At 59.3% G+C, this 25,807-nt stretch overlaps 1 protein-coding gene across 1 annotated transcript in view; it reads right to left on the bottom strand.

Moving 5' to 3' along the window:
- The window catches only part of FIBCD1 (fibrinogen C domain containing 1), a 30,230-nt gene extending 5,375 nt beyond the window's left edge, over window positions 1–24,855 (bottom strand). The window contains exons 1-4 of the mRNA XM_055400466.2: window positions 24,784–24,855; window positions 15,246–15,725; window positions 10,460–10,619; window positions 10,009–10,145 (exon numbers count right to left, since the gene is read on the bottom strand). Coding sequence (XP_055256441.2) covers window positions 10,009–10,145; window positions 10,460–10,619; window positions 15,246–15,725; window positions 24,784–24,855 — 849 coding nt within the window. The remainder of the gene's footprint in view (window positions 1–10,008; window positions 10,146–10,459; window positions 10,620–15,245; window positions 15,726–24,783) is intronic.
- Between the last annotated feature and the right edge of the window lie 952 nt (window positions 24,856–25,807).

Raw genomic sequence — 25,807 nt, 5'->3', positions numbered from 1 at the left:
CCACCGCCTCCATCTGCGCCCGCGTCTGAGGTGTTAGAGGTTTGGCCGCGGCACAGAGCCGCCCGATCCATTACTAAGCAGCCCGACTTCAGCCGCCCGGAACCGCCTTGTGCGGCGTCTGCCCGCAACTGCGGGTCTGTCCGCGGGGCACCGTCCATCACCGCGGCCGCTCGGGCAGCTCTGACGTCAGGTGGCGGAAGGGGAGGGAGACGACACCTTTTTCCTTTGCTTCTCTACCTTCAACCCGGCCTGGGCCTGACACGTGAAAGCCCTCAGAAGGGACGCGAGCAGAAGGAAATTCGATCAGGCTCGGAGATCAGAGAGCCGGTGGAGAGCGGGTATTGATGGCTGCGGATTGGGACCCTGAGCACGCGCCCTTTGAAAGCCTAATCCTGGCAGAAGCTCAGACACTCCCCCGAGAAGGCCTCGGACAGCAGCAGAGCCTGTTTCTGCAGGAAGAGCAGGGCTAGGGGTGGGGGGGTGGGGGAGGGCTGCAGGAGCCCGAGAAAAGGGCGGGGGCGGGGAGGACAGTGGTTCCCAATCTGGGCGCTAGAGCTCGGGCTCTGCCACTTAGAGTGCCAGCCAGTGACGCTGCCTTGCTCAGCCTGTTTCCTCATCTGTAAAATGGGGATCTCAGCATCAAACCCCCCTGACCACTGGCTGTAGATAGCTCAGATGGTAAAAAAAAAAAAAACTGCCTGCAATGCAGGAGACCTGGGTTCAGTCCCTGGTTGTGAAAGATCCCCTGGAGAAGGGAATGGCAACCCACTCCAGTATTCTTGCCTGGAGAACTCCATGGACAGACCAAGGGGTTGCAAGGAGCCGCACAGGACTGAGGGAGTAATACTTTGACTTTCACCCACAGACAGCCCACTCAGGGCCTGGCACATGGGTGGTGGTCAGCCCATACCAGCCGAGGAGACCCACAGCTCCAGGACACGGGCCACCAGGGCCTCCCCTCCTCCCTTCTCTCCTGGCTCCGGCCCCAGGCCATATTGCTCCCAGACTTGGGCATGTCTCCTCCAGAACTGTCCTGGGGGCTGTCCCAAGTCTATTCCCTCAAATGTCCCACTGAGCACAACCGTGTCAGGAACCAGCTGGGAAATCCAAGTCAGGGCCCTTGGGGCAGGGAAACACAGGGTGAGGCCTGGTTGAGGGGATTCCCCACCCAGGCAGGAAGCAGGGCAGATCAGAGGAATAGTGGATGGCCAGAGGGGCTGGCTTCTGGGAGGGGATCCAGGGTGACCCTGGAGCAAGGGCCCGTCCTGGCCCCCGCATGTCCCAATGTGTGGCCCAGGAACATCATTCCTGCCCCAGGGCCACGCTTGCCTCACCCACCGCTCAGCCCACCTCCCAGACCTCAGTGAGGAATAAATCACGGAGTATTTGGTATCATTATTGCCATCGCTGTTGTTTTTCCTGTTCCCGCTATTATGAAGTGGAAAGTGGGGCTGTCATGCTTGCAGGCACAGGCAGGACATGACCCCTAGCCACTGGGACAGACAGAGCGGCTTGGGCTGAGAGCTGAGCACAGCCGACGCTCAGGCTAAGCTCTCCTTGTCCGGAGCACACACTTCCTTACCCCTACCCTGGGACCCCGGTTCTGGGTCCCCTGACCCGCCCCGCTTTCCATCCCAGGAGACAGAAGCTCGGACACTGGCCAGAAGTCAGGCAGCTATGAGTGGACAGTCTGACTCACCCCTCACTCCGTAGCCTGAGGCCGTGCTGGACACCTGGAAGTCCGCCCACATCCACGTGCTCACTTGCCACCCACCAGGGGCGTCCCCAACCTGCCCCTTATCTCTGTGCCAGGCCTCTCAGGCCAAGAGCCGATGTCTCAGCATCCCCCATCTTCAGCCCCCCGTGCCTGCTACCTTTCCAGGCTGGGTGCCAGTAGCAGGCAGGGCCCCGGCTGGGGCTCGGTCTGGGTGAATGATCAGAGGTGGGTGAGCACACACTCCAGATCACTGGGGCCTCCCGGCCTCTCTCCTCCACCTAGGAAGCACCTGCGGTCGCTGAGAGCAGCAGATGTCTTGACAATCCGCCACAGCTCAGAGGTCAGAGCATCGTTTGCCAACACGGGTGCTCTTCCGAGTGGTAACAAACCATGACCGACCCCTTCCAGGGCTGAGACACAGCCGTGCTGCAGTTCCAAAGAAGTGGCTTTTCGATTCTTGGACCGTGACCCAGGGAAATGTGGTTGACATCCTGACACACATACTCACAGCTCTTTGTATCTGAAACAAAAGCTTCCTGAAACGATACTTGTCCTTCAGATGGATGGGTGTTAATATTTTCCACCCTGTTCTTCTGTTCTATTCCACTTCATTTCATTAAAAAAAAAAAAATGTTGCTCACAACCCATTAAATTGATTTCTCCACCAGCCAGTGGATCACGACCCGCAGTTTGAAGTTGTCGGCCTTTGCCATGGGCTGTCTTGATCCTGTAGCTCCGACACTGGGTGACCGAGCACGCCGGGCAATGGCTGGGATCTCAGACTCAAAAGCCCTGGTCTTGCCCTTGAGCTGACCACAGCATGCCACGCGTTCCAGGTGGGCACAGGCCACAGGTCATCCGCAGGTCCTCCCAGGCTCCCAAGAGTGTTTTCTCTAACTCGGGGTTCAGGGTGAACTGCAGTCGTGGCTTCAGATTTTTGGAAACCAGCTGGGCTTTGGGGACCCTGGAGGGCCAGATGTCACCCACCAGAAGGCCTTAAATTACAGAGCAAGGATCAGCCAGACAAGAAGATACAAAGAAGAAAGCAAAGGACTTCCCTGGTGGTCTAGTGGTTAAGACTCCATGCTTTCACTGCCAAAGGCCAGGTTCAATCCCTGGTCAGGGAATAAAGATTCCCACAGGCAGCTCAGTGTAGCAGGGGAAAAAAAAAAAGACCTCTTGGAACTTCCCTGGTGGTCCAGTGGCTAAGACTCGGCATTCCCAATGCAGTGGGCTCGGGTTCGATTCCTGGTCAGGGAACTAGATCCCCCATGCTGCAACTTAAAAGTCCCACATGCTTCAAGTAAGACCTGGCACAGCCAAATGAAAAAAAGGGGGGAGGCAAGATAAGGATTGAGGCATCCACCTCCCCCTCCTCTGTCCCAGCCATGGAACAGGAGTCTCCATTTAGGCAAAAAAGGTGGGGGAAAGGTCGGGAAACAAGCGATTAATTTTAGGGCTAAAATATCCACTGGCCCAGCTCTTGGGGCCTCTCCCTTGGGTTCCGGCTGCAGAGTGATTGATGGAGAAACGCTTCCGCGGCCTCTTGGGCAGATGCCACGAGTGGGAAGACAGACGGGCGCATTTTTTTGGTACGGATTCTCAGAAGCCAGCCGCCTGCCGCCCGGCATCTTCCAAGTGCCGCTCAGGGAGGCTCTGCCAAGGGAGCGCTGGGCCCACATGGTCCTGCAGATGGTGCCCGGAGGTTTCAAAGGAAGGAGCCGCTGCATTTGGGCGGCAGGAGGGGGTGGGGGGAGGAGCAGAGCGGCCGACTGTCCCCTGTTTGTCAGACAGGCTCCTAGGGGCCTGTCTCGCGCCCTGCAGGTTCAGTGTCCTCTGGGCCTCTTCCTCTGATGGGCCCCCACTGATCTCGTTAGCCACGCTGCGCAGAGCGTGGAGACCTCTTGAGAGTCGGGGCCTGGCTCTGTGGTCACCCCAGTGCCTTCAAGGATGATCTCAGTCCTCCCCACCACAACCCAGGAGGGAGGGGTTCATGCTCCCATTTGACAGATGAGAAGACTAAGGTTTGGAGAGGTGGGGCGACCTCTGCGGAGTAGGAGTGCCCCAAGGCAGGGGCCCACTGAAACTTGATGGAGGGAGACGGACAGTACACAAAAACTGAGGGTGGCCTAGGAGTGCCGCATGGCTGAGGGGGTGGACATTACCCTCCTAGGCCTGTGAGTCCCCTGTCTGTCCCTCATCATAGCTGAGCTGAGCAGGTCCCAGGAAATGCACTGGGCTGGCACCCAGGAGATTCAAGTTCTATCCAGGCTCCAGCCGAGGGCCGTGTGACCATCTGAGACTTGGTTTCTCTCTTCCACAAAATGACAGGGTTGCTGCTGCAGACCCCGTGTGGTGTGCCTGGACTCGTGGGGGGACTCAGACCCTCAGAGAGCTCACAGCCCCAGGAGAGATGGATGCACAAGCCAGCAGCCTCAGGGCAGAGCAGCTCCCAATCTGAGGTGGTCTTCTGATCTTCATGCCCCAGTTTTCTCATCTGTAAAATGGCAATTATAACAGCTCCAACCCACCAGCATACAGGTGACATGGTTAAATGGGCTGGTTGATAACACAGCATTCCATAAGGGTAACACTTGTTATATTTGTCCAGAGCTCAGAGGATTTGTCCAGAGCTCAGAGGATGATGAGCGACCTGCTGGGATGGTTGAGAGGGTGGGAGCCTAAAGGGCTTCCTGGAGGAGGAGATGTTTGAACTGCAGATTGAGCAGGGTCTTGGCAGGTGGTCAGAGGAGTTGAGGTGCAAGAGACAAGCACAGGCTGGGTCCAAACACTATGAGGTACCAGGGGTGGTCTCTGCCGCCATCAAAGGGTCCCCAGGAGGCAGCATCTGGGATTTTTCCTCGACTCTGATGAAGCTGCTGCAGAAGCCAATTACAGGCAGAACTGTGCTGGGTGTGCTCCACCAGCCTTCCCAGGCCTCCTGAGCAGGCGGTTCCGGGAGGAGGGGTGGCAGGCTATGGCAGAGGCGGATTCTTGTCTCTAAAGAACAAAGAACTTAGACGTGGAACAAACGCAGCCCTTCAAAGCCGGCCCCTGGGGACACTCTGCCAGCTTTCCCAGGAGGCACTTGCTCCTCCAGTCCTTTCTGGACACCTCTGGGCAGCAGCTCCCACCCAGCGCCTGGGCTTGCTAGCAAGAGCACAATTGCTGGAATAAGGCCGAACTGAGTTCAAATCCTGGCTGTGCCTCTCGTGGGTCGTGTGACCTCAGACAAGTCACAGGACCCTTTCTGAGCCTTAGTTCCCCTCTCTAAAAAAAATAGGTCCCATCAGGGACTTCCCTGGGGGTCCAGTGGCTAAGACTCTGAGCTCCCCATGCAGGGGGCCCAGGTTTGATCCCTGGTCAGGGAACTAGATCCCTCATGGCGTGACTCAAGATCCCGCAGGCCGCAACTAAGACCTGGGCAGACAAATAAATATATATATATTTTGTCAAAGGCCCCGTCAGCAACCCTTTGTCAGTCCTGCAGGGTCACAGTGAAGACGCCACGCAGGAGAAGGTAGGTGTGAGCCCGGTGGGGTGGGGGAGGGGCACGGTATGTCTAACCTCCCTCTCCTTCAGAACCAGCCGCCGAAGCCCAGAAGGAAGTGGGCCCACTCCTTGTCTGTGACTGCAAATGGTACCCCTGGGCCTGGCGCCCCGCCATGTTTCCCAGGCTTGGCAGGCGGTGGCTGTCGGCTCCAGGCAAACAGCGCTCAGAGCTGCCATTTATCAGATGCTGAGGCGCCAGGCTGAGCTCCACGTGCACCCCCCCACCCCATCTACGTTCAAAGTTTGAAAAATACTAACCGCTCCCAGCGGATCACTCATGGACCAGAGGGGTGCCGTCAGCAGCAGACGTGGTCATTACTAGCGTGCGCTCAGAGGACTCCCCCTGAACACTGGGGAGCCGGGCGACAGCCACTGATGTCACGGCAGGTCTCCACCTGCCTCCACAGCCCCTGGGACACAGGGAGGAGACCGCACCCTGGCGGACCTCCAAGTCCTGCTAGGCGGCGCCCCCAGTGTGTCCCACACCCCCCCCCATCACCTGCATCCTGGCTGAGGCTGGGAGCTTTCATCTCTCCTGAGCCTGATCCCCTGCTGGGCTGGGATCTGTTCAGGGGTTCAGCTCCTTTGATGTCTTCCCAGTAAGAGAAGGATTTTCCTCAGCCTGGGGAGCGCAGGTAGGGAGGGAATGGACACGGTGGGAAGGGAGGTTTGCTCTCGCAGTGGAGCCAATTAGAGGTCCGTCTGAGCCGGCTGACCCTGCACGGCAGTAAAATGGCTGGCAGAGAACGCAGGCTCGGGCACTCAGCTGGTGGGGCCGGGGGAAAGCTGGCGGCACCGCAGATTTGAGCGGGGGGCGCAGAGCAGAGTCAGTCCTACTGCAGGTCCCTACGGTAGGAGATGCTGAACTGGACCTGATTTCTGTGACCTCGACTGGTGATTATGCAAAGATGAGGGCTTGGCAATCAGGCTGGCTGGCAGCTCTACTGAAGCAACCCCGGTGGGGACAAGGCTGTGTCCCCGGGGCCGAAGGGCAGGACAGTGGGGGACCCAGTCTGCGGATGCCGGCTGGACCCTCCTTCCAACCACAAAACCCGAACCAGGCCCTGGGCCTGGTCACCCTGTTCCCCAGGCCCTGAAAGGTGGCCACGTAACACACAAGGGCCACCCCACTGGCCAGACGAGGAAGGGGACGCCTCCAGAGGGAATGTGACCTTTCCAGTCTCTCAGGGCCCCGGGGATGAGCTGGAAACGGCTGCTTCGTCCCACGCATCACCCTTCCAAATGAGGAAATTTGGCTTCTGTTTTTAACACATCTTCCTCCTCTTTAAAAACACCGCTTGGGATTCCCCCAGCGGTACAGTGGTGACGACTCTGCCTTCCAATGCAGGGGGCGTCGGTTCAATCCCTGGTCAGGGAACTAAGATCCCACGTGCTGTGGGGTGCAGCCAAAAAGGTAAAAAATAATGAAAGACACTGTTTGACCATAAGATCCTACAGGGTAGAGCCAGTTCTTCTGTTCTCAGGGAATCCCTAAGGCTCAGCAAGGACCCTTGGTGCCCCTTCCCCTTCCTCTGCTCCTGCCCCACAAGTGGGCAGCCTGTGGGGGATTCTGACGCGCCCCCCAACCATGAAGAGCACTACTTTATCCCCATTTAACAGATGAGAAAAGTGAGGTTCCAAGAGGGGAAGTTATACCACCAGAAGATGACAAGGGTTACCCATCCAGCAAGTATTTAGGAACACAGATGGTGTGCAAGCATCGTGTGGATGCCTGAGCTTCGGGGGCCACAGGGTGACCAGCTGCCACCCTGCAGAGCTCTAGCCTGGTGGGGACACCTGTGACAGGTGCAAAAAGGGAGCATGAGAGGGGACCGGGGAGGACTCTCAAATGACCCAGCGACCAAGCTGGGCCCCTTGCCCAGGGTCACAGGTGAGCAGGGGGTGGCCTTGCATCCTGCCTTCCTCCTCCTTTTGTGGGGCGGGTGTGGGTGGGGTGCACGGGGCAGGTTCTGCAGTGGCCTGGCTGATCAGCTTGACCCCGTGTGGCCTGGGTCACTGTGGTCAATGGTGAGCGTCGAGAGGGGCTGGGGCTCCCCCAGGGCCAGTGGCCACATCAGCAGAGAGGCCACCTTGAGGCCTGTGTCCCCCTGTCCCCTGACCTCATTCCCACATGGCGACTCCCATGCCCTCTGCAAGGGTTCAAGGCCCCTGCAACCCTCGCTCCTGAGCTGCTCGCACGCTCTCCCCCTTGGCCCCCGTCTCTCGGTCACTCCCCCACAAGAGCCCACCGTGCCCCCAGGGAGAAAGCCCGACTCCTACAGCATCTGCAAAACCATGCTAGCTAAGCCCTGCCTGCCGTGCCCAGCCCCCGAGCGATATGCCAGCAGAACGGAGCCACCAAGGTCCCAGAACAAGCCCTGCCCCCCTCCATGCCACCCCCGCATGTGTTCCCTTTGCCTGGACACTGTTCTCACCTCATCCCCCTGTACCCCAACCTCCCAGTCCAGGAGCCTCTCTGGCCGCCCCAGGCAGGGTGAGGGGGCTCTCCTTTGGGGTCCCCCTGGACCCCTAGCCCTGAAGCCCCCACACAGGTTGGCTGACTTGTCTAGCTCCCTGCCAGGCTGGCATCTTGCTGCGGAATCCTCTGGCCTGTGGTTGGCACCCCATGGCTGAGCTGTAAACTGACAAGTGACACCATGTGACAGTTGGTTCCACGAACTTGCATGAGGCTGGGCTGCTTATTTGCCAGGTGTATGTGTGCTGAGTCACTTCAGTCGTGTCTGACTCTTTGCGACACTATGGACTGTGGCCAGCCAGGCTCCTCTGTCCATGGGATTCTCCAGACAGGAATGCTGGAGTGGGTTGCCATGCCCTCCTCCAGGGGATCTTCCCAACCCAGGGATTGACAAACCTGCATCTTATGTCTATGTCTCCTGCATTGGCAGGCAGATTCTTTACCACTAGCACCACCTGGATGACCTTGACAAACCTCTTGCCCTCTCTGAGGCTGCCCTGTGGGTCTCCAGGGGTTGGAGGAGGGCTGGAGCAGTGCCAGCAGGGCCACGGTATATAAACTGTAAAGTGCCTCTAGGCAAACAGGGATGCTGAGTGCCAACCTCTCGCAGTCCCAGCTCTCTGGGAAGCAGGTTCTGGTTGCTGTGTCTGGCCCCAGGCACCCTGTCCCCTGTGTTGGCATTCGAGGCCCGGCAGTTTGGACATGGAGCCTAAATGAGGATGGATGGTATCGGGGTCTAGCAAAGCAGCAGCCAGCTCCCTCCCAAACAGCAATTGAGTTTCCAAGAGATTCCATGTGGCAGGAAGGTGATCCTGACAGACGCCCAGAGGTATCCAAAGAAAAGATTGCTTTTGACGGAAGCCCAAATGGATATTAACGTCTGTGGGCCTCACTAGCCCTTCTCTGCTGAGAATGGCCTTTCTTCCAGGCTGGCTAATCCAGATGTCTGGGCAGGAGGGCTGGGCAGGCCAGTTCACCTCATCGACTCCCCTATAATCGCCCCCGAAGCCCAGACCTGAGGAATTACCCGCCTTCTGGCCCCAAGCCTGATTGACTTCCCAGGAGATTGGCTTCCACTCCCCTTGAGTGGAAGACGCACAGTCCAGGCCGGCATCCTTGTCTTTCATTAAGCCTGTCCTAACCCTTAACTCTGATTTCTGGGCTCTGGCTGGTGTATCAGAGCTGTTCTGCCCGCCGAGGGGGTCCCAGAGGCGGTGGCCATAACTCAGATACTCCAAGATCGGAAAACAAAAGTGCTTTTAGGCTCAGATGTGAGTCCAGTGCATTTAAACGCTCCTGTCTCTGGAGCTTGTAGGGACGTTTAGAGGAATGTCTGTCTCGGGGTCCTCAGGGGGCTCTCAGCGGCTCTCACACCAGCTCCTAACGGCAGCTCTGCCCTCCAAGAGCATCTGCTCGGGCCCTGCCCAGCCGCCTTGCTCCGGCCTCCCCGTCTCACCTCCTGCTCCGTTTGGCCGACCCCATTGCCCTCACCCTCGTATGGCACCACACCCCCTCAGGCGTTTTAGTTTTGTGGCTACGTTCCCCCTGCGAAGGCAGAGTTGAGGACTTGCGGCGCAGACTGGGGGAGACCCGTGTGTCGACCCTGCTGTAGAAGGGGCTGCTCCGCTGGCCCATCAGGAGGCCTCCAGGTCTTCAAACCACGGCCTCCGCCCCACCACGCCATCCCCTCCTTCTGTTGGCCCCGGGGAGGTCTCAGGCCACCTGCGGACCTCACCCTTGCCTCTCCGTGGCCCCCAATCCCCATCAGGGCAGGAACCAGGGGGTGCAAGGAGATGGCGACGGCTCCGCCAGGAGGCCCTGGGGGGGGCCTGCTCACAGCAACCGTGCTGCCCTTGTGTTCCCGGCACATGCGCCAGCCACCAAGTAACTGAAACCTCCGCCCTTGAGCTCACATTAGCAGCGGATAGTCCCAGGACCCAATCCTCCAGAACCACTGCCCAGGGTGGTGGTGGGGGCTGCAGGCTCAGGGAGTGGAAGGCAGCTCCATTCAGACATCGGGATCTGACCCCTGCTCCCAAGTGGCCCCAACGTGTCAGAACACCACCCCCGCTTGCTCTGCGGAGGCTTTGGTGAGATTACCGGCCGGTTTGTGAGGGCTGGCGAGCCCCCGGGCAGGGCCAGGCAGAGCACCCCGGCTCACGTGCTCAGCCTCCTGGGTCACCCCAGAGTCTGCCCAGACTATCTGTAGGGCCCAGAGGAGGCGGGGCCTGGCCCAGCCGGCCGCACACCCCGGGAGACTCACCGTCCAGCCGCCTCCATCTGTGCGCATGTCGCAGTAGACCTGGAAGCCGGCGGGGTCGTGTGTAGGGAAGACGGAGTAGACGCCGTCCTCCTGCTGTCCGCTCAGGAGGACGTCCAGACAGTCACGTGGCCGAGAGCCTGAGACAGGGAAGGCCGTCAGGGTACTGGGCCCCGCATCCACGTTCCTCCCCTGGGTGGATGTGGTGAGTGAGCACCCTCTCTGAACCTCACTTTCCTCATCTGGAAAATGGGTGCAGTGAGCTCCACCTCACTGGGCTGGGAGAGGGGTCAACAGGAGGGTATAGGTAGGGTGCTCAGTGCTGCCCAGCAGCAGGAAGTCCTTGGCACACAGAAGCAGTGTGTAGAAGGGGGCAGTGGGGCAGGTGGGGTACGTGTGGGAATGAACCCGGGCACCCAGGTCATCCAAGGAAGGCAGTCCCCACCCCACTCACCATTGGCGCAGCTGCGGGGCCGCGATCCCCTGGCAGGTGCCCTCTGAAGGTCAGCCTTGACGTGGGGTCGGCCCAGCCCCCGCTCCCTCTGCAGGGCGTCCAGGACATCGCTGACGGAGTTCACCAAGTGAGCCATGTGGCCTTGGCTCTCAGAGAGAAGCTGTGGGGCACAGAGGTGGGTGGAGTTCTGGGTGGATAGAGCTCCTGGTGAGTGGAGCACCCGGTGGGTGGAGCTCCAGGTGGGTGGAGCTCCTGGTGGGTGGAGTTCTGTATGGGTGGAGCTCCTGTGAGTGGAGCACTGGGTAGGTGGAGCTCCTGGTGGGTGGAGCCTTTGGTGGGTGGAGTTCCAGGTGGGTGGGGCACTGTATGGGTAGGGCTCCGGGTGGGTGGAGCCCTGGGTGAGTTGAGCACAGGGATGGCAACGGCTCTGGTGCACCCACACTAATCCTCAAGGTGGAGGCACGCTCCTGATGCGAGACCCTGACTTACTCTGGCCGCCACCCACGGCGGTCTCAGCTCCGGTGCTCAAAGGACGGGGGCTCAGGTGGGAGGAGACCCCTGTGCCACTGCTGCCCACAGGCCCTGTCCTTCATCCATTTCTGTGCCTTAAGCCCAGCTGAACTGACTAAAGGAGACCCCGCTATTCAAACCCCAACTTACCCACTTGCCAGTTACACGGCTGCAGGTGAGTGATTAACCCAGCCTTGAGAGGGAGCTAACCTAGCGTCCCTGGCCCAGGTGCCTTGGGGATCAGTCACAGCGTGAATCCCCAGCAGGGGCTGAGCACTCAGCACCTGGGAATTCACGAGGCACCTTCCAGATTACAAAACACCGTCACCCAACATCTCTTCTCAGAGCCCAGCAAGGCTACAAAGCAGGGGTGCTGGGTCTGCACTCCACAGGTGGGACCCTGGAGGCCTGCAGCCCCCACATGTCCCCATGAGAACCCGGCTTTGACTTTCCGGGGCTCTCTGATGTCCACCCCTTCACTTGACCCCATAGCATTGCCAGGTGGAAGGGCTTGAGGTGCCGTCCCCTTTTTACAGACGGGGAAACTGATGCCCAGAAGGGGAGGTCCCTGTGGAGGACACACTCAGGCCATAACCCGTGTGGGCCGACTGGCAGGAAAGGAATCCAGGGCTGCGCCATCGTGCAGGGAGCCTAAGGTGGGGGCAGGCCGGTCTGTGATTTGGATCCAGGCTCTGGTGTTGATTCTGGGTTTTGGCTCAGGCCCCTCCTCCAATCACTTTCAAATAACCCTGGAAGGGTAACCAAACCCCTTTCACATTACTCTCCTCCCCGCGAACCACCGCGGTGGGCCTTGTTTTCTAGGGAGGGGGAAGGTTCACGACAGCATGTGTTCAGTCTGCTTTCTTGATTTGTACCGTTCCCACTGTGATCGTGTCCAGAGGTTTGGGGCTCAGTTAGTGCAGCTCTGTCCCACCTGGGGCCTCTCAGTTTGCCTGCTGCCTGAGGGGTGTGTGGTCTGTCACCTCCCCACCCCAGGGCTCCAGGAGGAGGGAGGCAGGGTCACAGACAGACTGCAGCCAGCCAGCGAGCATGCAGCTTGCCGGGTCCTTACACACCGAATCTGTCACTGGCCAGGTAATAGCTCGTTCAAGGAAGGGAAATAGAAATATACAGTGCCAGCAGTTCACAAAATATGATTCTCGGCTTGTCCGGGAGCAGAGGCCCAACAAAGCTTTTAGTTTCCTTGTCAGTTTCCCCTCTGCTGAGCAGGTGATTCAGTGGGGGCTCAGTCCTGGGGAAGAGGCACCCAGATGGGTGGAGAGAGCATTGAGGTGGGGTGGCAGCTTTCTCCCAGGGTTTTATTGCAGTGTCCTGGAGACAAGCCCCATTGGAGGAGCCCTGCAGCGGGATGCAGGCAGCCTCAGGGAGCAGGGGCAGGGGGCTGCCCTGCGGGATGTGAGCAGGAAAGATCACCGAGCCCATCGGTTCAGTCGAATCTGTACTGCCCATCCTTCTGTGACGAGGCAGACACACTTGAGAAACTCAGGCACGGCCAGCTCTTGCTAACGGGCAAGGAAGACCTCAGTTTAAACCAGCAAATGATTAAAGTTGAAAATGTACATAAAAACATGCCCCAAATTAATGGGGAAAGCCAGTGTCTGCTCGCTGAGCTGCATAACTGCATTCAAGAGGACTTGGCGACTTTCAGAGGCAGTGAAATCGGAGCTGCTGTTTCTAGCATTTCTCAGTTGTTGGAGCTTTGCCACGCTGAGCCTCAGTCTGTCACTCCGTAGAATGGGGGTAACGATTCCCTCCACTTCCTGGGCTTCCCTTGTGGCTCAGCTGGTAAAGAATCTGCCTGCAATGCGGGAGACCTGGGCTCAATCCCTGGGTTGGGAAGATCCCCTGAAGAAGGGAAAGGCTACCCACTCCAGTATTTTGGCCTGGAGAATTCCATGGACTGTATAGTCCATAGGGTCACAAAGAGTCAGACTTTGACTTCGACTTCACCACCTCCTGGGGCTATTGTACTGCAAAGTGCTTATTACACAGTGTGGACCGATAAAAAGATTTTCAGTGGTGGCTCCCCATGGGCTGAAACTTCAGTTTACAAAGTTTCTACCATCATAATAAAAGACGTGGGGATGTGTAGACAACATCGCTCACGTGCCACACACCTGCCAAGCTCAGTACAGCTATGAGCACCAGCATCCTACTGAGCATGGACTGTGCTAGCCCCATGTTACCGGTGAGGAGGGCAGTACCCCGCCCAGAGAGGGCACTGCAGGTGCTCAGGGATGCAGAGCTGGTCCTTGGTGAAGCCTTGACTCTACGGACTCAAACCGTGAGGGCAGGAACACTCAGCTCCGCCGCTCCCAGGCCAGTGGGTCTTAGACATCAGTACACAGGAGTCACCCAGGAGTTTGTTGACCTGCTGGGACCTGGGGGTTTGGGGGTGAGGTCCAGGGACATGCCTTTTAACGAGCAGCTCTGGTCACTCCAACAGGGAGTGCCGTGGGCATTGCTCTGAGAAGCCCAGGTCTCGGGCTGACAGCAGAGGGTCTGGGAAGCTCGTAGAAGGGGAACTAGGATCTACGGCAACATGGCTCTGCAAGACACATGGTCTCTGAAATAACCTTGAGTCTGTGGGAAATGAGTCAAATTAAACATTCTTGTGAGAAGTGAATATATCAGGTGAGCTGAGGAAGTGCTGGGCCCCAGAAGAGCCATTAGTCTTCCGGGGACGGCTCTAGGCCTCCGTGCAGGTGAGCGGGTGGGAGGCCCAGGGCTCCCACCCAGTCCTCCACCCCTGCCCTGAAGGTGAACGTTTGCGGGTGGGCCAGGCTGTCCAGGGCTGAGCCACGGGGAGAGCAGAGTGAGACTCCCAGATGCCCCAGAAAGTCTGGAGGTCTCCTCGAGCCCTGAGGATGAGGGGCGGGGACGCTGCAGATGGAGGGGCAGCAGAAGGGCAGCTGAACAACCCCCCAGGATGGGGTGGCTGCCTCCCCATCAGTCACCCAGACAGGATGATGAGGACTGTAATTTCTCCAGCTGCAGTCTTCGGGGGAGGGAAAAGGCCTGTCACTCTTGAGCTGGTGAGTGACCAAATGCCTGGCCATCTCACGTGTCTGGAAGGGGCTGCACCCATGGTAGGGGTGGGGCTCACCTCCCAGTCCCTAAGGACCTAAGTCATGGGGGTGGGGGTGGGGGGTGGGCAGCAGACAGGGTAAAGGCTGGAGTCTGAGCAGTGCTCCAGAGGCCAGATGCCAGGCCTGACCTGGCCACTGTGCACTCGCGTGTGCTGTGTTGCTTCAGTCGTGTCTGACTCTTTATGACCCCATGGACTGTAGCCCACCAGGCTCCTCTGTCTGTCAGTATTCTCCAGGCAAGAATACTGGCGTGAGTTGCTATGCCCTCCTCCAGGGGATCGTCCCAACCCAGGGATCAAACCTGTGTCTCTTATATCTCCTGCATTGGCAGGTGGGTTCTTTACCACTAGCGCCACCTGGGGAGACCTGGCCACTGTACCCTGGACAAATCACTGCCCCACTCTGGGCCTTAGTTTCTCCTCTTCTGGAAAACGGCAGAGGGCCAGTGAGCTGATCCTGAACCCTGATTCTACAAGGGTGAAAGAGGGGGAAAGTTCTTGCTGGTGCTGCAAGCATGGTCAGTGTTAGAGACCCTTCACCCAGATCCACCTGGTGCTTGCTGGGACCTACCTGGCTGGGCTCTGGTGGGGGCTGGAGTGGGACAGAGTGTTGGGGACACACTAAGGGGCTGGCTGAGCTCTTCAGTTGGTGCCCCCCTTCCCTGGAAAGCTGTGGGCGTCAAATGGCAGTGAATGGGGGCAGCTGGCAGAGTGGGTACGACTCTCTCTGGCCACATGGCACAGCCGAGGGTGGGGAGGGCTTGCCGCTGAGCACCACGTGACCTTGAACTTCTATTCACCTGATGGAGGCCGTGTCCTGCCTCTCTTGCATCCACCTGCACAGGAGGGCCTGGGAAGCCCCTCTAGGCCTGGATTCGACTCGATGGATGGGTTTGACTCATGGATGGACTATTGCCATGGAGACTACACTGACACCCAGGTCACCAAGGTGGCCGCACGAGCTGTGTGACCTTGGGTGAGACCCTCACCTCTCTGAGCCTCATCTGCTTATCTGCAGATGGAAATCACAACAGCCCCTGGCCCTGGGGCACTCGGGGACGGAGTGACACCGTGGGCACCAGGCACTCAGCAGGGCCAGCAGATGGTGGCAGCCACCCCACCCACCCCTGCCCAGACCCCGAGGGAGGCACAGACCCCCACCCTTACCTGGATGAGGCGGCCCTGCTCGCTCTGCAGGGCGCTGAGCCCCTGGCCCAGGGTGCCGTGCCCCTTCCGCAGCCCGGAGCACTCAGCCTGCAGCTCCGAGGCCCGGGCGAGGAGCCGAGGTAGCTGGTCCGCCAGCGTGTCCAGCAGCTCCTGCTCCTGCTCGCCCGGCAGCCGCGGCTCGGCCTGGCGCTGGCTCAGCGCCTGCAGCACAGAGGCCTGGGCGCCCTCCAGGCGGGCGAAGCCGTCGGCAAGGTCAGGGCACCGCGGGTCAATGAGGATGCTGAGGTGTGAGCTGTCGGCCCTGTCCACGGTGACCAGGGCGCTGTTGGCCCCGGCTGGCCCGGTGCTGACGATGGGCGGGGGCGCCGTGCCGGGCACGCGGGCGTGGTTCAGGAGCAGCACGGCACCGGTGGCCACCACGGCCAGCAGCACGGTGAGGGACAGCAGCACGGTGCACAGCACGCAGCTGCAGCTCGGCCGCTGCGGGCCGCCCGGGGCACACGGACGCAGAGACGGACACAGGGACGGGCGGGGAGAGAGAAGCAACAGCGTCAGGGACAGACCCGGCCTCCGGCTCCAACCCTCGGACGGGGCCCTCTGCCCTTTGTGAAGCCTGGACGAAGCTCCTTCTCGGGGACAAGGGAGGGGAGTCGCGGAGAAACAGAGCCCCAGAAGGGAGACAGAGAAACAGGCCCCAGCCGCTACCAAAGATGGCAAGCTTGAGACAGCGAGAGAGGCAGAGGGACAGCGATGGGGACGGCGACAAGACGATCCAGGGCAGAGAGCTAGGAGATGGAGGGACAGGCCCTTCTCCGTCGCTGCCCCTGCCCCGTGGGCACATCACCCCATGTTGAGCCCTCCCAGGTCTGGTAAAGGCGGGCGGGAGGTGAACTCCCACTCTGCAGTCAGACAGGCCAGGCTCAGGTCCCCAAGCTATCATCTCCTGCAGGGTGACCTTGAGTGAGGGTCTTCGCCTCCCTGAGCCTCGGTGTCCTCATCTGCCAAATGGGGGCAATGATGACACGCCTGCCCCATAGGCAGGCGCCCGACGTCGTGCAGACTCGGGAAGGGAGAGCTGCGATGGTGACACAGCAAAGCTACAAATCATCACGCTGTCTCAGCAGGATGGATGCCTTGGGGTCATGGGCTGCTGTCACTGAAGGTCTTTCAACCCAGAGCACCCACACCCCGCGTCCTGAAACCGCTGCAAGCCCATGAGGCTGCCACGAGTCCCCAGGCTGGGGGTGGCCTCCCGAGCACCTCCCCTGACCCCTTTCCTCTCCTGCCTCCCCTTCCTTCCTCCCCCTCTTCACAAAGCACCCCCCGCACCCCCTGGACCCGGTGCAGCTTGTAATTAAAGGAGGCGCCGTGATGGAGCACAAATCCAGACTCACTGGCCCGCATCCCTCACGGCCCAAGGGAAGCCTGCAGAGCGATCACTCAGCCTTCGACACACAGGGACACTGAGGTGCAGACAGGGCCAGGGGCCTGCCCACGGTCACCCCGCCCTTGAGAAGCTAGGCTCGGACTGGCCCCACCGCCTCCCACCTCCTCCCGGGGCCAGGCATGTCCCAGCGCTGAATTTTCCCCACATTCTCAACTTTCTGAATCCAAGAGGCATCTTTAAATGAGTTAGTATATTAAAGCACTTGGAGCCATGCCTGGCACACTGTGTTTGCGCAATAAATATTAGCAGCTTTTATTATCTCATGATCAATGTGCACAGAGCATCTGGAGGTGTCGGGTTTTTTATTTTCCACCCAAAGTGCTATTTCTGTGTCATTGATGCTAGAATGGCCGTTCCCTGTTTTTTTGTGTGTGTGTGTGTGTGTCTCCATATCTCAACATCTCTGACATTTGGGAGGATCTTAAAATTGTAATTGACAACTTTCTTTCTTGGTGATACATAAAATAGCCTCTAGGGACATCCCTGGTGGTCCAGTGGGTAAGACTCCATGCTTCCACTGCAGGGGGCGCATGTTTGATCTCTGGTCAGGGAACTAAGATCCCATGTGCAGCAGGATGCAGCCAAATTAAAAAAAAAAATAACAGCCTCTTATATACAGTGTTTTCCTATGAGAAAATATGGTAGAGCAAATAGCTACTTTTCCCTAAATTCAAATTCTACAAGTAACTCCTGAATCTCCCATTTGGCACCAGAGGAGGAGGGCTCAGGGGTCTGTGTTATTGGAGAGACGAGGGAGAAGGTTCCTTAGCCTGTCCCTGCAGTGATGGGACCCAACATTCTACCCCGCCTCTCTCCACACCTGCCCAGACATACTGGGACTCCACAGAGCGGCACGATTTACTCCAGCCAGACCTGAACACGTCAGCTTCCCTCCGCTAGCTCTGCACAGGCTGCTCCCTCGGCCCGAAGCATCAGCCTCCCCTGCTTCTCTTCCACGGCTAAACTCTCTTTCTTCAGGGCTCAGCTAGATGTCACTTCCTCCAGGAAGCCTTCCTAGACTGTTTCCTCAGCCCTCTTCCCAGTCTGAGTGAGGCTCCTCCTCAGTGTTCCCACAGCCCTTGCTCCCCACTAACAAATACAGCTATCACCTTTGACTGCATTCATTCACTCAAACATCCATTCAGTATTACCTAGTGTTCCCCCGGAGCCAGGGTCCAAGCCAGTCCCTGAGGGGTAGCAGTGGACAATCATGCCAGCCTTGCCTGTAGGGACCTCGTTTCCCATGGACTATGACTCTTACCCTCTTTGGGGGCATGGATCCCCTTGGAGATGATGAAAGCTGTGGATACAAGGGAAGCTAGACTTCTGGGGCCGGCAGAGCCCAGGTCTAGGAAACCTGCTCTAAACCGTGAGCCCCACCCTCCCCCAAAAGGCCTAGAGCAGCTGGTTGTTGAATGGATGGAGGGCAGGACAGATGGGCTGGGTCATTTCTCCCTGACCTTGTTGGCATTGGAGGAGGTGAAGGCCCTGGGACCCATGGTGCTTGGCAGGGCAGAGGATCATGACCTCCATGCTGAGCCCTGTGCCCAGCCAGGATGGCCTGGCATAGAATGAAGGTTGCCTCCAGGCTGCCCCAACCCTGCCACAAGTCAGCAGGATCCACGGGGGCGGGCATCGCATTGTCACCGTTATTACTTGAGTTTATGCTGTGTTCCCACCACTGAAACCTCCCAACGTCCCCTTGTTGTGGTTGGTTACATTTTGCAGATGGGAAAACTGAGGCTCAAAGAGAGAAGAGCCTTGCCCAAGGTCACAGGAGCATTTGAACCCAGGCCTGGATGACTGGGTTCAAACCCATCGCCCATTTGTGTGGCTGTTGCTGAGCCATCCGACCTCAGTCCTGCCTTGTGGGAAGCCTGGCTGGGGTTTGAGACAAAGCCCTGTGTCAGCCAGTGAGTCCCTGTCAGTCCCCTCCCAGACTCCACTGCGAGACACCTTGCCCCGAGCAGCTCTAAGCAATGTCCTCCACAGGAAAGCGTTAAGGTCCCCGGCTGGGGAGGCAGAGCGGCCAGCCACATCCCCCATGTGCGTCCCCAGGACCGTAGTCCCCTTGGGCATCCGCTTCCACCCAGGCCCTTGGTCCCTGGCGGGAAGGCCAAGGATGCAGAGGAGGAGGAGTGCTGGAGAAGGCTGCGGGGGGTCCCCCCAGGGGCAGGGGGACGCCGGAGCCTGGAGACGAAACCGGCCACTCAGCAGAAGAGAATCAGTCTTCAGAGATCACCTTAAACATGAAGTGCTGTTCGCTTTTATAGGCTGCAGTTTACGTGCCTTGCAAAGAAATCTATCCGAGACCATAAGGGGGGCTTTAGGTGCGAGCAGCCCAGTGGAGCGTGTGGGGGGCTGGCTTTTAACTCATCAGCCCTTGGCCAGGGCAGAGCGGTGAATGCCTGGGGTCCCCACCTCCCAGGGGCAAGGAGCCTGTAGATTTGGAAGGCATCCCAGGCAGGGGTTGGGGGGAATCCGAGGAACCCCAGGGTCTGAGACCTGCTGCTGGCGCTAAACCCCTGTGCGAGCTCTCCGTTGGGGGGATGTGGCTTCCTCCCCTGCATGACCCCTAGTGCTGGCATCCAAGGCAGCCCAGGAAGTCCCAGCCAGGGGAGGACACGGTGGGCTCACGCCAGGGGAAGCAGGAGGAGAAAGCCCCGGAGGTGCCTCATTAGAGCGGCGGCGTGCGACCCGACGGCCTCCTCTGAGTCCCCTGCCTCCAGGGATGGCCACAGGGTCTGGTTGAGGCTAAGAGGGCTCTGGAAGAAAGGGCTCATGGCTCCAGTGCTCTGCCTGCACCGCACCCCACTTCTTGTTTTTTTTTTTAAGGCCATACTGTGCAGCATGTGAGATCTTAGTTCCCCAACCAGGGATCGAAACTGCCCCCTGCACTGGGAGTGTGCAGGGGGCCACCGGGCCACCAAGGAAGTCCCTTTCCCTATTTTTTTAAGGGAGCTGGGTTGTGGTTCCCCTGAATAAGCTGAGACTACACTCCTTGTAGCAAAGTGGGAAGAAGAAAACCTCCCCCAGGGGGAGGCCAGGCACGGTGAGATCCAGGTGCAAGCCGCTCGCAGCCCCCCATCTCCTTGGAGCACCCCAGCCCCAGAAACACCCTGCGTGGGTCTGCATTGGGAAAGCCAAGGTGCGGCAGTGTGGTCTGAGCCTGGCAGAGACTCAGAGCTGCACCTGGGCTCATGGATCGTTGCAAGCGGGGCAGCCCAGCCCCTGCCCAGCCCAAACGCCCTGGGGGAGTCTTTCTCCTCTCTCCCCAGGAACACACATCTGCTCCCCCGGCCAGGCAAACAGTGCCTGACCTGGGCTGGGCTCTGATGTTCTGGCCCTGGCATTAGGAGGGTCCCAGAGACCCATTAAAAAGAGGAGGTGGTTGTTCTGCTCAAAATCTGGGGGGGAATTCCCAAAGATTTAGGAAGAGGGCTTGCTGGCTCACTCTATGAGTCCAGGGGAAAGAGCTCCCTCTCTTGCCAGGGGCCTCTGAACATGACCCACGCTGAAAGCCATCGGAAACCTCAAGCCACCAGGAAGGCCCCAGGAGACTGGCCAGAGGTGTTCTAGAGACAAAGAGAAGGGTCTGGGAACTGCCCGTGTCCACCCCTCCCAGAGGAGCTAAGCCACCAGCCCTGTCACTCCCCAGAGAACACTCAGCTCTGAGTCCATTTTCGATGAGGGAGGGTCTCTTGATGTGTCTTGTGAGGGTCTTGCTCACCCTCCCCACTCCCCAGATCTCCAGGCCTCCAGCCCACTGACCCCTAAACCAGGTTCGTTCCACCTCAAACCTGAGCCCACCTGAGAGTTCCACCCAGGGATGGTATCAGCCTCACCAGCCCCCTCCAAACCCAGCGACCTCCCTGGGCTCCCCTCCCTCACTCCCACCTCCAGCCAGCACCTGGCTGCACCCACTCTTACCTCTTCGAATCCCCAGGGCCCCTCTCTCGCCATGGCCACCCAGCCCTGATCTGGCCCAAGCCCCATCATCTGCTTTAAAATCACCACAACCATCTCCCTGTTAGCCTCCCCACCTCCTCCCAGCCCCACCAACCAATACCCCACCCAGCATCCCAGGACCTTCCTGATGCCAAAAAGCACAGGACGCCCCGCTCAGACCACTGCGGGGCTACGGAGGTCTCAGGAGCAGGTCCCGCCCCACCCCGACTCCCACTCCTGCCCCGTTCTCTCCAGCTGCCTGCCTGTGCGCTGAGTCGCTTCAGTAGTGTCCAACTCCTTGCGACCCTATGGACCGTATCCCACCAGGCTCCTCTGTCCATACGATTCTCCAGGCAAGAATGCTGCAGTGGGTCACCATGCCCTTCTCCATGGGATCTCCCCATCCAGGGATCGAACCTGCGTCTCTTAAGTCTCCTGCATTGGCAGATGGGCTTTTGACCTCTAGCGCCACCTGGGACGCCCCCTCTGTCATTTCCTCCAACACACATTGGTGTCACAGATCTGACAGACGCTGTCCAGCTTAAATGCCGCCTCCCTGGGGAAGTGGTCTCTGCCCTCCCACCCCAGCCTCTCCTGGCCTCCGGCCTCCTCATCACAGCCACTCCGCTGGGCTAGGGGCTGAGCTCCATGGGGAGGGAACAGAAGGAGAAGGAAGGAGTCCTTGACTGGCAGTCCATGTTCTCTTCAGCCTCCTTCTTGTCCAACCCAGACACAGTGACCTCCGCCCAAAGCCCAGGCAATGAGGACAGAGGCGTGCATGGTTTTCTTTATAGTGCCCATCGTGGTTTGTCATAATCCCATGATGCGAGTGTGTTCCTCCCAAGAGACTCTAAGTTCCTGAGGCACACGTTTACAGCGGTCTCTCCGAGAGGAGGGAGCGACTCTATAAATAGCCACTGAGTGAATTAAATGCAGCAGGGTTTAGGTTAGACATCAAGAAGAACTTCCCAATGAGAATTGTATTCCCTGTCTGGAATATTTTTCAAAGTTTTGAAAATATCAAGAGACACTGCCTGGGATGGTTCAGAGGTTGACCTCCCTGTGGGGTGGTTTGACTCAGCGAATGCTCAGAAACGAACCTCCCCCCTGCCCCCACCCCCGCAACAAGAGGAGATAGTTACAGGGTGACTTTCTGCCCCACACTAGACAATTAGGAGAATCGTGACTATTTCTGGGTCCTTTTATCTGAGCAACTCCGAACTCCTGGCAAATATTCCACCATCACCTGCTGCCCTAAGGGTGTGAGAGCCCCTTGGTTTCACAGGGGGAGAAGTGAAGCTCTACTGAAGTCGGCACCTTGTCCAAGGTCACTTGGCAAATGAGGAGCTGATGCCGGACAGGCCCAGGACACAGCCGGCCTGAGGCTGTCCGCAGAAACAGCAACACTTGGATGTAGGCCCTTCAATGGCAGTGGATACGGTGTGTGCCCTGGGGAACCACGCACTAGGTACCAGAGCCCTCTCCTCGGGAATTACATAATGTGCCCAAGCGGGCGGAGCCAAGGGCAGCCAGCCTCTCTCTTCCCTTAGTCTTCCCAACAAGGCTCATCGGCCACCCAAGTTCAAGTCCTGGCTGCAACTTTCAGCCTCAGTTTCCTCATCTGTTTATTGGGTTGATCATTCCTGCTGCCAAACTCCGAGAGTGGTTTGACTAAGAAACGAGAAGTTATGCAGATGAGCACAGCTGGCACTCCAAGTGTGGCTTCGAAACCTTTTCTGGAGGAAGTGCCTTGTTAGAGAACCTCAGTCAGCCTTTTGGAGGGAACTGGGTGGTCATATTGCTTTCCCTGGTGGGCAAAGGGGTGATCAGGACGTTGACAGCCTGGCAAAGGGGTCAGGCTGCTCTGAGAACCACCTTCCTCAAGGGTGTACAGCGCTTTACAGTTTGCAAAGCACACCAGTATTTCACTCAGCTCTTGTTAAGTCCTTGTGAAGTGAGGAGGAAGCAGTGATTGCTGTTCCCATTTTACAGATGGTAAAGCCCAGACTCAGAGAGGGGACGTAACTTACCCAGTCACAAAGCATGTCAGTGGTCGAGATGAAACTAGAAGCAATGGATGCAAGAAGGCCAGGCCCAAGGTTCCCTTGGTTTTCTCTTTTGACGGTGGGCACAGGAAAGGGCTTGCCTCCTACCTGAAGCTTCAGAGAAGCCTGGAGCTGGCAATGAGACAGCCTGTCTACATGTTGGATCACCAAAGGGGCGGAGTGAGAAAGTGGTGTTTGATATTGGCCCAGGCCGCTGGGACCACAAGCTCTTGGCAGCCTCCGATGCCAAGGGGCAGACAGCTGGGCTCTGGCCTGGTTGCAGTTGGAATATATACCCCACGAAGCAGCAGAGAGGCCAGGGCTGATCCAGGAGGCCTTAAAGGCACATTTCAAATAGATCCCCCAGAAGCCACCTCCCCTTGAGACACATCAGCACTTGCTGCTCTCCCAGCTCCTCCTGGCTGGGCTTCATGCAGTTCAATTGAGCAAAAATCCCTCAACTCCCAGTCTGAGCTGCATGGAAAGACAGGAGACTGGACCCAGGGGGAGACCCCAAGATGGGGGCCCAGAAGAAGCATGTGTCCAAAGGGAGCTCCTGCTAGAGGAGGGACCAAGGCTAAGGAACAAGGCAGGGAGATAAACCAGCTGAGCAGCACAGGCTAAATGCTGCTGGGAATCAAGGCAGAGCCCACTGGGTATCAGGCATCAGGGAGGGCTTCCTGGAGGAGATGGCATCTGAGTAAGTTTTTGAAGTATATGTAGGGTTTCCCTGAGTGAAGCATGTGTGTGTGTGTGTGTGCGTGTGTTTGGGGGACGATGAGGCAGCAAACGTTTGGAAACAGGCAGTCTGGTGTCATTTGCTTGTTGGCAAATGACAAGCAGCCAGTACCTGTAAGGGGGCTCACAGGAAAGGAGAATGGGCCAGGAGGCATTGGGAGAGGCATGGAGTCAGACCTGGCTTTGAAACTTTGCTCTCCCGCTAACAGGCTGTGTGACTTGGGTGCATGCCTTGACTTCTCTGCGCCACCATCCTCCTGCGACAAGGCCACGTGCACCCCTGCCTCCCCACCCAGGCTACTGCCGACAGCGAGGTTGTGCAGACGGTTGGGAAAGGGCTTTGCAAAGTGTGGAGGCATGTGGCTCCAGACAACGCTCACTCAGGCTGCCGCTCCCGAGAGAGTGAGGGGCCCGCCAAGGCCCGCCCCTGCCACCCCCCTCCTGCCTCTGCAAACAAGAACTGTTCCTTCCCCAATGACATCTGTCTGGGAGAAATTTGAAATTTAAAACGGGCAGCTCCATTATTTCCTCTCCTTGGCTAGCAGACCTCGGCATCTCGCCTGCCTGCCCCAGTCCCTCGGCAGCCCAGCCTGGGGCGGCCCCGGGGCTGCCCCTCCACTCGGCTTCCCATCCCCAGCCCCCTCTCCGGCCAGCCCTGGAGCTCGGTCCTCACCCCACTTCCAGTGAACAGCCCTGGGCATCCTCCTTGGCCCCCTGAAGAGGCAGCACAAAGCAGGGGATGAACAGACCTGCAGCCCAAGAACCCGGGGTTCAAATCCCAGCAGAGCCACAAGGCCTGGGGCAGAAGCAACTCTCTCTGAATCCTGCTTCCCTTGTCTTAAACCTGGAGAATCACAATATCCAGTGTTCTTACAAGAGGCAAATATTTATTGATCCTCTGCTGTATGGGGTGGGGGTAGGCTGGCTAAAGTGTGAGGATTCAGAGGAAATGGGGGGGGGGTCGCATGCCAGGTGCCTGGCACGGGGTGGCGCCCAGGGTGGGATACTTAGTAAATGGTTCAGATGCCCATTGTAGAGATGAGGAAACAGAGGCTCGAGCTCGAGTGCTGGGGACACTGTGAACTCTGTGGGTCCCTTACTTTCTCTGCGCAGGACCTGAGTCCGTTGCAGGAGCAAGGGGGCTCCTGAAGGGGTACCGCCCCCATCGGCAGCCCGAACCCCAAGTTCAAATGTCTCCTCTGGAGCCGAGGAGGGTGCCCGCCCCAACTCGGGCCTGTCGACCCTCACGCGGGGTACGCCCCAAACTCCAGCCCGGGTGCCCAGCCCGCCGGCCGGAGCCGCCACCGCCTCGCCTACCGCGCGGGGCCCCGGTATCCCCACGCCCCAGGCCCGCGCGTACCTGCGGCTTGTCGCGCGGCCGGTCCTCAAGTTGGGAAGCGCCGCCCATGGTCTTCCACCGGTCGTTGACCATCTTCCGGCAGGACCGCTGGCGGGGACGCCGGGCGAGGCGCGCCGCTGCGGAGCGCAAAGGCGCCGAGGTGGGCGCGGGCTCGCTCTGTTCGCCGGCTTCCCGCCTCGGTGCCGCGCACCGGGACGGCCCGGGCCAGCGGGCGGGTGTGCGAGTGTGCGTGTGTGTGTGCGTGCCGGCGTGTGCGCGGGTGTGTGCGGGCGGGAGCGGGAGCGGGAGCGCGAGAGCCGCCGGCCGCCCGTCGCCCGCCCGCCGCCCGCGCTGCGCGCCGTCCCCGCTCCCGGCTCCCGCGCCTCCCTGCGCGCTCCTCCCTCCCTCCTCCCTCCTTCTCAATCTCCGCGTCTTTTTTGTCTCGGACTCTCTTTGCCTTTTATTGCTCCCCCGCTCTCCCTCTGATACGCACGCACACACCGCGGACGGCGACGGGGAAACTCCACCTCCCCAAAGGCTAATTAATAGAGAAGAGGCGGGCCGGCCCAGACCCCCGGGGCCAGCCCGGGAGGATAGCAAAGAGCCGCGGGCAGCCCTCCCCTCGCCGGGCCCGGAGGGGCTTGAGAACCCCGGGGGCCGCCTCCTCGCAAACTTCCTCCCGGGCCGGACCCGCGCCAACTCACCGTGCGCGGGGAGCGCGGCGCCGGGCAGGCCCCGGGGGCGCCCCCGAGGGGCCTTCGGGCGTCTCCGGGGAGCGGCGCTGCGCTCCTCCCGGCCCCCTCAAGGCACGGGGGCTCACCCTGAGACCCGGCGGGGTCCGGGGGTGGGGGCCAGCCGAAGGGCGCGCCCTGCGGGTGTCCGAGATCTGGGACCGGGTCCTGGGGCAAGTGCGCCCAGGCCCGGAGTCTCCGGCCACCAGGGACCACCCGCTTCAGACCCCGACCAGCGAGGCCGGCCCTGGGAGCTCCTCGGCCAGAGCCGGTAGGCCTGAGTCCGGTGCTCGCGGACGGAGAGCCGGCCCCAC

This window comes from Moschus berezovskii, chromosome 11, assembly GCF_049115385.1.
Source record: "Moschus berezovskii isolate FMDL1 chromosome 11, NW_MosBer_1.0, whole genome shotgun sequence".
NCBI lineage: Eukaryota > Metazoa > Chordata > Mammalia > Artiodactyla > Moschidae > Moschus > Moschus berezovskii.
The sequence above is the reverse complement of the archived record's forward strand: the minus strand, read 5'-3'. Positions and strand labels throughout refer to the sequence as shown.